This window comes from Anser cygnoides, chromosome Z (assembly GCF_040182565.1).
Source record: "Anser cygnoides isolate HZ-2024a breed goose chromosome Z, Taihu_goose_T2T_genome, whole genome shotgun sequence".
In the NCBI taxonomy this organism is placed as follows: domain Eukaryota; kingdom Metazoa; phylum Chordata; class Aves; order Anseriformes; family Anatidae; genus Anser; species Anser cygnoides.
The window spans coordinates 48,823,196-48,835,658 of NC_089912.1; the positions used below are offsets into that span (position 1 = coordinate 48,823,196).

Consider the following 12,463-nt stretch of genomic DNA (forward strand, 5'->3'; position numbering starts at 1 on the left):
TTTCCTTTGTTCTTTGTGTCTTGTCTATCACAGACAAAAGTGAAAATAAATACATTTTTGAAAAAGTTTTACATAGTTGCCTGAATGGAAGAATTATCTAAAGCATGTAAACCTAATCAGAATAATATAAGGAATAGGTTTTATGGTAGGAAGTGTTAGCCAATTTTATAAGCATCTAACTACAGGTGTTGTGTTTTTTTTTTGAAGACAACATCTGTGACATCTTCTGTCTTTTACCTGATGGCCTCTTGAGCCCAAATCTTGTCTGAATAGCAATTTTTCATGTCTCTCCTTATGAAACAAACAAAAGAAAGCTCTTCTTCTTTCCATTCCTTTTCTTACATACTCTAGGTAGAAGACCCCATTGTAGATGGGCAGAATGTCTCATAACCAAGCATTCTTTCATGTTTCTATTCTGTGATACTACATCACACTGACATTAACACAAAGGACAAGTACAAAACCTTTCAGCTGAGTGTCTCTTCAAAGTGTGGTTTAATAGCCTGGGAACTTATTTCCTTCCAACATAAGCTGTCAAGGGAACCAGTGAAAAGAAGCATCAACCCTTAAAGTTTATTGAGATAGGCCTTTGTAGAAGAGTAGTCATGCTTTCTTCTATGACTGCATCAACTTTTTAAAGAAGTTGTGTGTGATGCAGACATCCCACAAAGATAGGAGATTGCCGTGTTTTGAAATATACACATTCATAAAAAATGCTAGCTTGAAAGCACCTTAAGTGTTTCACATCTAGTTAGTGATTAAGTCCTGTAACATGCTACCCCATAACCTGTCTGTAATTTGAAATTTTGGGGATTTCATTCTCAGTAGAAGTTCTCATAACTTAAAAGCAGACCTAATCAATTTTAAGGATAAGTTTCATCATAATTGTTTATCTAACTAACAAATTATTGTAGTGATTAATGAGAATGCTTTTCTAATTTTAATTGCAGATTTGAGGGTCTATGCCAAAGTGTAGACCTCAAGCAAAACCTAGGACAGAGAAAGCTAAAAGCAATGCAAAAAGAACCTAATTTATTATATGCAGATTTTTAGAAAGTCTTTCATTTCACAGCATAATTGAAATATTACTTAAAGGACACATAAAAGATAACATATTAAAATAAATTGAGTTGCATATATGATTAATTCACACAGTGGGAAGCGGATTGTGAGACATGCAATTTTATACATATGACCTTGAAATGAATAAAACAACGTTTAATTTTGTCATTTCCCTTATAAATGTGGAAGGCAATTAGCAATAATCTTGGCAGAGGAGCAAGGGTCTAACAGAAAAATCTGCTTACAAAATAATTTTTTACCATTACTGTACTAAAGATATGATAAAAAGAAGGATTTTCCAATGCGTGAAGAAGAGTGAAATATTCAGCAAAGTTAATTTAACTTGCATATTTGTCCAAAGACACAGTTCTCTCTGGAATATGCTTTATTCTACCAGAAATTTACATGAGATTTCATACTGTTCTTTAATTCAATAAGTATATGTCATCATACCTCCATGCCACTCTTAAAGCCTTGGCTACTTCTTACAGAAGTTAGCAGTATGCCTACCGCTGCGGCCATTTCCACTTCGGATGGAATTTGTGGTATGGTTTCACATCGCAGTTAATCCCATGGTACTGTGGGTTGCTGAAGGGGCAGTTATGCTCTGCTCCCTCCACACCTACCACACATGCCCTCTGTTTCCATCTATAAACATTAACTGGCCCTGGAGTGAACAGGGTCTTTTTGGTGATCCGGTGGAAATTTAAACTTTTGTTGGTGCTCTGTGGATATGATTAACAAAGCAGCAGGTATCCGTGTACTCTTCTGTGAACCACAGAGAAACTCAAGCTGTTTCTTCCATTCTTTTTCAGGCAGCCTCCCTCCTTCAGGTGTAGGCTTTACCTGTCCCCTTTCTCAGCTGAAAAACCTTCCTCCCATAACTTCCCTTTCATGCTTTTCCCAAGCTTGGTAGCCAGGAGGGGTTTCTTGCCTACACAGCCTCTCTCTGGGAAGTAGCATCTCAGCCATGTGCATTTCATCAGGCAGGCTGTGATTTGTTAATAAAACATATGCACCAGAGTGATGTGAGTGATTAAAACAATCTCTGCTTTGATGTCTGAGTTGTAACACCTCTAAGCTTACCTGTGAGACCTAACAAAGTCATAAAGCAGGACGAGGAAGTTTGGGAATCATGTGTCTTGAAGGTAACTCTTAAGACCAACATTTTCCTTTAAATAGGAATTCATTTTAGGTGGATGCTGCTTCAAATACATTATTTGAAAAATATTTGAAACACTACTTGAATGTTATTTGAAAATACTTGAAAATAAAAAAGGATCTTTTTAAAACTCACTTTTATCTGTGATTCCCAAATTGACTTCAGATTTTTGAAAATAATTCAATAATAGAATCATAGAATCATTAAGGTTGGAAAAGACCTCCAAGGTCATCTGGTCCCCCTACCGTCAATATTGCCCACTAAACCATGTCTCTGAGTACCACATCCAACTATTCCTTAAACACCCCCAGGGACAGTGACTCCACCACTTCCTGGGCAACACGTTCCAATGCCTGACCACTCTTTCTGAGCAGAAATGTCTTCCAATTTCTAACCTAAACCTCCTCTGGCACAACTTGAGGCCATTCCCTCTAGTCCTATTGCTAGTTATCTACAAGAATTGCTGTATCAATTTCAGTTAGACCAGCTTTCTTCTGAAAATCAGGCTTGAAAATTAGGCTTCTTATGAAAAGTAAACTTCAAATTAAGTCTTAAAAGAAACCTCTGATCGAGTTTGGCAACTAGATGATGAATTGTGAATAGATTAATAGGAAGAGATTTGAGAAGATATACGTAGAGTTGTGAAACCTTAATCCAGCATTAGGATTCATCAACATGCAACTTGTCACTTAGGTTTTGTAACTAAGATTACACTTTCTTCATAGAATATATATATATATATAACTTACCTGATAAATTGAATTAAATTGAACTGTCTTGTTTGAAATTCTAACAGGTTAGAGCTGATCACTTCTATTGCTTCTTTTTTTTGTTTCCTCTCTTTAATTCCTAGTCATGTCTATTGGTTGTTGTTCTTGGTTTACATTAAGCCATTCCAAACAAGTTGTCATAGTGTTTCTCATCTAAATGTCTCGAAAGGTTAAGGGGAAAAAGTTACACTAATAATATGAAAATAAGGAATGACTCTATTGAAAACAAGCTGTACCAAGAGAAAGCAACTGTGATTCTTGTCTGTAACGTGGGCGTCAACCTTAGCTCAAAAACACCCATGTTCTCCAGATGTCTATGTAAGCAGTCTGTCAACCACCACTAGCAGAAGAGTGCGTGTGTACACAACTGACCTCACTTTGCCTCCTCTGAAGTGCTAGCCATGTTGTTATCTATTTTTTGCATTGACTTTTTAAACTTCTTACTTTGTGGCTACCCAAGCCGCGTTATCTGTCTTCATCTCATAAACTTCCCATCTCTTTTCCTGTCCGGTCTGAAACTCTTTATCTTCTCTCCACAGCAACAATCTAAAGTTCCCTGTCTGTTCTGTGTTGGTTGTGTCACATTTATGCAATGGAGATGGTTAATTGCACAAGGATGAGGGAAAATTTACTCATGGAAATCACCCTGTGAATTCTATATTGCAGGCAAAAACCCCAAAAAGCAGGGACAGCTTTCCTACCATAGCGGCCATATGAATGACCACCTCTCATACTGCAGAGAGCATGGATCAAGGTTAGGCAAGACATCCCACTCTAGCCTTGCACAGTGAGGAGGGGTTTAAGCAACCACCAGAGGTTTTGCATTCACCTTCAGCTGCTTGTTAAGATGCTACCTCTTCAGCTCAACTCCCAGGCACAGGGCATAGATCTTACGTATAACTACGCTGCTAGCCAGTTTTTCAGGTCCTGGGAAGACACCAGGCTTGCAGGATTAGACCAAGACATGACCAGAACATACCTATATGGCAGCTTTGAGCATACCTGACTTACATGTCTTAGGCATGGCTGTGAAGAGCTGTATGGACATTGTAACAGTCTCATCTTCATGGAAAAGTGTGGCACATGCTGTGGCTGCTGAGGGTGCTCACTGGACAGTGCATAGTAATATACATGCTAGCAACATGAGGAGATTGTGGGAGAATGCAGGACAAAAATTCTGTCTATAACCTAAGTATTGGTTCAAAATTAAGAATTGGTGTCCAAGACTTCCTTCTGTTACAGGGGATTATGTATCATCTTTTTATGTCTTTGCTACAAATTGTGTTACAAAATTTGCAAAAATTACAAATTTGCTACAAAAGTGTGTGCATTTCCAATAGCTAGAAACCCTGCCTAGAGCAGGTTAAGATGATCGTAATAATAATGTTAGAATGCATTCAGAGGAATATTGTAATGTGAGTATAAATTACTATGGGTCATTAAATAGTGCAGGACATTGTGGATAGTTGCACTTTTAGCACCTGAGGATGAGCAAAGCCAATGCCTGTAAATCCCAACAGTCTGTGCTTACTTGAAAAAATGTTTGTCTGACTCTAGGCATGGAACCCGTTGTGCTGGAGAAGTGGCAGCCACTGCAAACAACTCACACTGCACAGTGGGAATCGCCTTTAATGCCAAGATTGGAGGTATGTGAAACAATCTCCCACCACAAACAAAAAAAAAAAAAAAAAAGTAACCGAAGAGCCATTTGTGCTAAATGCCACATACAGACCTTTCTCAACAAGAGAAGGAGATTTGTATGGGTAACAAACTTAGCTGTGTTAACAAGGAAATCTCAGTTTTAGGGTGGTAGTTAAAGACCAGTACTGAAGGAGTTTGTCTGTGGTGACACTTCTCCAGTGCTCCTGGGAACACTGCCCCTCAATACACACAGGAACATAGGAAGTGAGACCTTCCATGAAAACACAAAACCTAGAACTTTGACATCTGGGTTTTCTTGCAGATCGAGAGCTCCAAGTAATGAGCTTTGACAAATCAGAAGTACACATATCTGCATGTTGCTCTCAAAGAAAACAATGTGAAAACTTAAAACTTTGTTGTGTTGTTTGGCTGTGGTTGGAGAGAATCTTCTTTTGATCCCTGTGACCAGTCAGATTATTGCCTAAAGTGTGAAATCGGGTAATGCTTTTTTGCTCTGTTCAGCCAAGAGGTTCCAATTCTATCAATTCTTAAACCAATGGCTGGTCAACACCTTTGGCAACTGGAAAAGACTGCCAAGATGTCATCTACATGTCTTCTAGGCTGTAGGCTGCCTGAGCCAGATTGTAATGCTTCAAGTAAGGTTGCATCCTGTATTTTTGATGAAAACATGATATTGGTATATTGGCTTTCAGTACAAAGACCTACAGCTCAAACTCATTAATTGTTGATTTACTGTTCTAAAATAGAGCCCATGTGTGAAAACAGAAATGTGTTTACCTAAATATACAGTAGAGGACAGTTAAAAAATACAAGCAGACAGGGCTGGGGCTGTTTCCACAATTAATAATACTGTATCTCTTCTCCACTGAATTGGTAAAAGTTTGATTCAAATCAAGTGTGATCATAACTGCATTTCAGATTAACCAAAGCACACAATGGAAACCTAATGCCACCTTTCTGTTTTCCTGATGGCTTCAAGAGCATAGACAATACCTTATCTAGCATATGGCTAGAATGATGCAGATGAACAGGTAGCCTTCCTGCACGAAGTTACCCTGTCAGAAGGCTTTAAAAAATTTGAACTGGCCAAGTGAGCTTGTGGCAGATGAACAGATTGTCTCATGTTGGCATGGCATTCAGTCATGTACTAGCAGCTATGAACAGATTTACTGCATTCAAACCAGCATCTGAGGAGAGTTAGTGAAATGATAAAAATAAAAGGTGACTTCTGGAGTAAAAGTTTAACTTGTGAGTTGGATATTCACACAGCCTGCGACAGCCTGGGCATGTGCTTGGGAAACTCTCCATTATTAATAGTGGCTTCTTAATAGGCTATTATTTATTCACCATTAGGAATGCCCAATAACAATGTTTTAGAAAAACAACAACAACAACAACAACAACAGGCATATTAGCAGAATCACAGGTTTTTCTAAATATAGTATAAAGTGTTTCAGAGGGACATGGTATGAACACAATTTCTGTGAAGAGCAAAGACTGAGTGCCTTTTTCATAATGTGTTTACTTATTTTGTGCTAAGAATATAATAGACTTCAAGAAATTTCACTGTTCTAACTTGAGTAAAAATTTTATTCTCTCTGTTCAGCCCAATAACTCTATGGAGCACTCGCTCCACAGTGAGAACGAACATCATTCTTTAAAGAGAGACAAAAAATACTAGAGTGGCAGTGTGGTAGTGTACTGTCTTTAAAAATCATTGGCATTTGAAAATAAGTCCTCAGCAGACAATCTGCAGAAAATCAGAGGCCAGAGGGAGTTTCAGCATGTTGGGAAGGGAGGTTGAGTTTTCCCTTCCACTAGGTGCCTATATGTAGGAGTTTAGCTGCCGACCTGTATTTGGCCTGCCTCTCTTCCTTCCCTCACAAAAGCCATAAGCTACACATGTGAATATGCAGCAGTTGTGTTCCCTCTCCACAGGCCAGATGGAGTGTAAAAATGTTTAATCATATTATGCTGAACTAGTGTTCAGCTCACTTATTTCTCATGGATTTGAAGACCCTCCTTTGGCCTTTTTGGAGAAGAAATTAGAGTCAAGGTAACGCAGTTATATTTTTCTTACACAAAGTAACACCTGCCAGTGGTGATGTTGAATTTGTTCTGCCAAGATGAGTATTCTTTACCTCAAATCAAAATGGGAGTTGCTGCATCTCTGGAGACATAAAAGATAGCAAGGAAATAAAGCAAAGGAAAAATAAATCCTTTCCATCAATATTCCATCAAATACTGGCAGCTGAGCAAATCCAATTAATGACCTCTGTGATGGAAAGTCATTAACAAGTTATCCACCAGTAATGGTCACTTTTCTTCTAAATGTATTTGCACTCCTTGATTCATTTCCACACACTTAAGAATCTCTGACCACAAAGGATGTCAAAAAGAAGATCCTTTAAAAGTCCAAACCTTCTCTTAAAATGGTATGAGTGGGGACTTAATCCGCAGATACAAAAATCTGAGAAAAAAATACAATTTGGACCTTCAGTTCTTTTATAGGTTGTGGGATGTTTCTTGTAAAAAAATTATGCAATGTGCCTGTAGTTTGTGCTTAGCTCAGCCACAGGCCCCTTTCATTAAAAGACAAACCAATGCACAAAGGCGGTAGATTTTTAATGTGTGACCCTCCGTAATATTCACATATAACAAATTACCACCTACAGAGCCCGTGAGGCTTTTCATAGGAAGGGATGGTTAGCCTGTTGTTATTGCTGCAGACTGGTTGTGGAAGTTGCAAAGCATCTGCAGGGATTTGGGTGCTTAGTTACTTGGCTGGGCTGGAATCCTGACGGGAAAACAGTTACACTGAGTTACAGCACAACAGATGTAGATTGTCTTCAGCTGACGAGGAATTAGTTCAGCTGTTTCTTTAAGCTTAAGTCAGATTCTGATTAAAAACAAACATTTTAGAAGAAAACTTTCTTTCAGCTCAGTTTTGCATGTTTCCTGCGATTTGCTGAAAGTTTGTTCTGACTAAAATGCCACTTACATTTTGGCACTTACTGCAAATAATGGAAAAAGTTTACAGAGCTCTAAAGTCTTAGGTGGAACAGTCTGGAAACACAGTCTGCTAATTGCCTTCTGGACAGCTTTTGTTGCGCTATCACCACATGCCAAAAGCAGTTTGAAGGTTCTATGATTGGCAAAATTAACTCCTCCAGACATTTGGGGGGGGCGGGGGAAGAAGAAGAAGAAGAAGAAGGAGAAGGAGAAGAAGAAGGAGGAGGAGGAGGAGGAGGAGGAGGAGGAGGAGGAGGAGGAGGAGGAGAAATGAAGGGGAGAGAGAGAGAAAGTATTTTTTTTAATAGCTAATGAGCCACCCATTGATCAAAGTTACACTTGAAACATGTCTGTCAGTTGTTGGCAGAACAGAGCAAGACCTAAGGCACGACCTTGTCTATATAGCTTTTTTGACCACTTCGCCATCACGTAAGAAAACTAGTATGAATTATTTCAAATGCCATGGCAGCATTAGGAGTTACTGTTCACCAAGTGAATGCTGTATGATTTGGGCTTGCTACATAGTCACAGAAACATAAAGGGAAGTCTTATCTTCCTTATTTCAAATGTGGTGTACCTTTTATTGTCTTTATTTAGAATGAAGTATATTTTAATGTGCTTGAAAGAAATGAGAACATAGCTTCCACCCATCATTAATTTTCTGAGATTAAGCTGAGGAAGAAAAATAAAACCTGAGATTCCCAAAGTTGTTTTAATGGCTTTTTCATAACGTAAAGTTCATAGTGAGATCACTGTTTGGACAAGTTTATTATCTCACAAAACATGGGCAGCTTTTGTGTGAACTTAGAAATATGATCACTTTTCGTTTTTGAGTCAATTAGAGTGAGAGAGATAAAAAAAAGAAAAAGAAAAAAAAGACCCTCTATCAACAAAGCAGCCCCTATACCTTTTGTTAATTGAAAGCTAAGGTCTTGATAAACACTCAAGTTACTGCAGTCTGAACTCATGACCAAAGTAGAATGTGTCTGTCATTAAAATATGTAAATATGGCTTTAAAATAGCAGTTGTCTTTTAAAGGGGAAAAAGCTTCAAACTAGTTAATTGTGGAAGTGATCATTACTCTTTACAGTTATATGCTCATTATGGTGTAATATTTAATATCTCTTTCATCAAATGTCACACTAACTGTATGAAGGTGCTCTTCCTTATTCAGGGTAAGACTGGTTATGGTGGTTTTCTCAGTCAGAGCTTAACCTCAGTCAAAATCATAGTCAAAAGTTTCTTTAGTTACCAGTTTTAAGCCTTACTTATTCTACTAATCTTAAAATATCATGATACCATTCACTTTAGAAGGGGCTGGAACATTGTCTTGTCAAAATCCATGTGAATAGATTTTTTTAGCACAAAAATTTCAGACAGTACCATACAAAAGCTTCTTCATAGAGGAGGATGTTCACAATATCGTAGTTTCAGGTTGAATAATGTGGCACACTGGATATTTGATAATGACTTCCTGAAGTCACCTTGCTCCTGTGTATACTTATGTATCTGTACACATGAGCTTTCTTTCCAGTGTTTTCTTTGCAGTCTCATAAAATGAAGGAATATTCATTTCCATGTTTACCTGTCAACAGAGATCCTATTTTTATGCCTGTTAGCATACGCAGGACTGTAAAAGTCTCAAATTGAATGCTGCAGTTTCACTGCTATATAAAAGGAGAAAGAAAATCATATACTGTATCTTCAAGTGAAACACACAAACATTTCACTGTTCAAGTTCTTTTAAAAGAAGTTTTCAGCATAAAAATTTGATGTTAAAGTTCGAAAGTTGTACAGTGGATAAACTAAGTAGATAGCTTTTAAAACTCAAAGAAAGACTGTAATACTATTTCCTTTCTGTATTTTTCATATGGAAATATTTTTTTTCATTGGAGAAACAAATATCCAAAGAGATTTTTTTTCCACACTAGAAATCCTTATGGTCGTTCATTCCAATAACCTACACAACAGTTCTCTCTGGGGGGGAAAAAAAAAAAAAAAGTAAATAAAATTGAGTTTGTTGTCCTGTTTGTTGTATCTTTCATCCTGAAGGTGTACGGATGCTGGATGGAGATGTGACAGACATGGTAGAAGCAAAGTCTCTGAGCCTTAATCCCCAGCACATCCACATCTACAGTGCCAGCTGGGGGCCTGATGACGATGGTAAGACTGTGGATGGACCTGCTTCTCTAGCACGTCAGGCTTTTGAGAACGGCATCAGAATGGTAGGTGAACATCAGAGTGTATCTTCTGGATCTGTTGTCATGTGAAACTGTAAGGGTACACATGCCTGGTACATCCAAGTGCACTGCATGGGGAAGAGAAAAGGATTCTGAGGGAAAGAAGAAAAGCTTAATTTGTATGAATCTAAAAATACATTCTCATTGACTTGATGGCCAGTCCTTCCTGATGTATCAACTAGCTGTGTTCATTGTCAACCAGAATACATCATCCTCAGCGTCCTTTAAAACTGCCCTGAGGTACTGATGTCATTTTGCAAGAAAAAAAATGAGACTGAAAAATGTTATTTTGCACAGCAGTGCCAAGTCATCAAATCAAAATTGCAACAAAATTTTAAAGTATACACCTTTGACTATTTTTCCTTCTTCTTTCATTTCTTTTGTTGCCTTGTTTTACTTGCTTTCTTAATGGAAGTTTGATAGTTTTAATAGGAAGTTGGAAGCTAAAAAAAGTCTACATTCATGTTTCTTTTAGAGTTTATCTCTGGTCTCAGAGAACTTACACTCTTTCTATAACTTATGTATAAATTTCTCTACAAGTTTGTAGTATTAAAATTTCTCTGTGATATAGATCAAAAATTTTAAGTAATACAGTGCACAAAATCCCCAAAATCCCTATATCCCTAAATATATCTATATACCCTAAATCTAAGACTGTTTCAATGTTCTTTAATAAGCAACTGTCAAACAAATAACACCACAGAAGGAAGCTAGTAGTTAGAAGAACTTCTGATGTCAGAAGCCAATTTTTACTTCTTCCTTTTATCCTCCTGTCTGTTAAACAGATCAGGAAATGCCTAGTTTTCCAGTGCTCACACCTCTTTCCACTGTAGCAGACTGGATGGAAAGGAATTTAAAGCTCTGTGCTTGAAGGCCTGAGCATTATTTTGAACATAGCAGGAGACTTGCTAGTTCAATGATGAGTAATTCTACAATCAGAGAAGGGATTAATATGAAACATTTGCTTAAAAAGTCTGAAACAATTGGACCAAGGTGGAACTGGAACATAATTACTGGAACACGGTAACACTATGCAGCAAGATTGGAAAGTGCAGCTATTATTTAAATCGGCAAGAGTTTTACCAGGTATACCAAGATGATTTTAGCAAACTACAGCTAACATGCAGCCTAGAAAATTTGTGCCATGTGTAAGAGACAGTGTCTACCACTGAGAGATCATATTAATTTAAAATATACCGTCAAATGCAGCCGTAACAGGAAATAGGCAATGGGTGCATAGGGGAAACAGGCAAATTTACAGGGGCATCCAGCCACACTGACGGTCCGTATGCACAGTTCAGTGTTTCAGGTGATTTACAATATACTTGACTAATACAACCTTAAATCGATACCCATTATCACCATAAACATTGCCTAACCGCTCAAACCCAAGAGCTGTGAATTCTTCAGTTCTAATCACAGCTACATCCCTGACTCATTTTCTTTTCCTCTACAAAGTTGCATAAATTGTTTAGTCTCACCCTTTCCCTCTCCTGCCCTAATATGTAGGTAACAACATATGCTCAACTACCTCGCACCTAAGTTATGAAGAACAATTACTGAAGTAGTAAACTAACAACAACAACAGTGTGCTTCCCATGGTATATGATGTTAAAAATATCTCTCATTAAGCTCAGTACCACAAATGCTCTAAAATAACCGTGCAGCAACGTACCACTGCCTTCCTTTCACTAGGTCATCTGAAGACCGTTCAGTGTGGAGCTGCAAATTTGTGCTTTTACTTTTAGTACAATATTTAATGTGTGAAACATAGGAAAGCAAAATAGTCAAGTATATACCTTCATCTGTAAGAAACTGCAGGGACTTAGCTGTTAAATACATTTAGGGACACTGATAGTTTGTCCCCGGAAAGCTCTGATGTAATTAGTAATCATTATCCGTTATTGAAATACTCTTAGAGCAATACAACAAGTATGTGAGAAGGCCAAATACCTCTCCATTGCTGCTTCCCATGCATCATCATTCCTCTTTTCAGCTGGAATAACAACTCTCCCTGTCACCCCACTGAAGTTTACTACTGTTTTTGACAATGAGCATGAGAAGAAAAACAATAAAGTGATGAAGTGAGACTAAAGGAACTGCAGGATGTAGGGGCAAACATATTGTTCAATTGTTGAAGCATACTCAACAAAAAAAAAAAATGTCTAAACGTATATATGTGTTAGTTTAAATTTCATATTCCATGGAAAGTTTAGCCCAAATTTCTGTATCCTCAGAACTCAGCCATTTCCTTATTAGAATTTCAATCTTGATAAATCCAGTATAAATAAGAAATGTGGATTAATCTGCCTAGAGCATGGATCTTGCCTACAAGCATTATTGTTCCATTGTTATTACTGCAGCTGTAATTTGAGAGAATACCAGTATATAGTCGAAACATAGGTTTTCATTTTACAATGGTAATCAAGTGTTGTTGTTGTTGTTGTTTTTTTTTTTAATGTAAGAAATAGTAGAAGTCATATTTGATGTGAGTCAAATTGTTATTATTTTTGTGGTTTCCCTTATGTTTAATTTTATCAACTTTTTGTTCTGCG

At 37.5% G+C, this 12,463-nt stretch overlaps 1 protein-coding gene across 2 annotated transcripts in view; it reads left to right on the forward strand.

The window, feature by feature from the left end:
* Nucleotides 1–12,463, forward strand: part of PCSK5 (proprotein convertase subtilisin/kexin type 5) — a 251,048-nt gene that overhangs the window by 96,482 nt on the left and 142,103 nt on the right. For both annotated transcript variants that reach the window (XM_066988258.1, XM_066988259.1), the window contains exons 6-7: nt 4,552–4,640; nt 9,721–9,893. In XM_066988258.1, the coding sequence (XP_066844359.1) occupies nt 4,552–4,640; nt 9,721–9,893 (262 nt within the window). The remainder of the gene's footprint in view (nt 1–4,551; nt 4,641–9,720; nt 9,894–12,463) is intronic.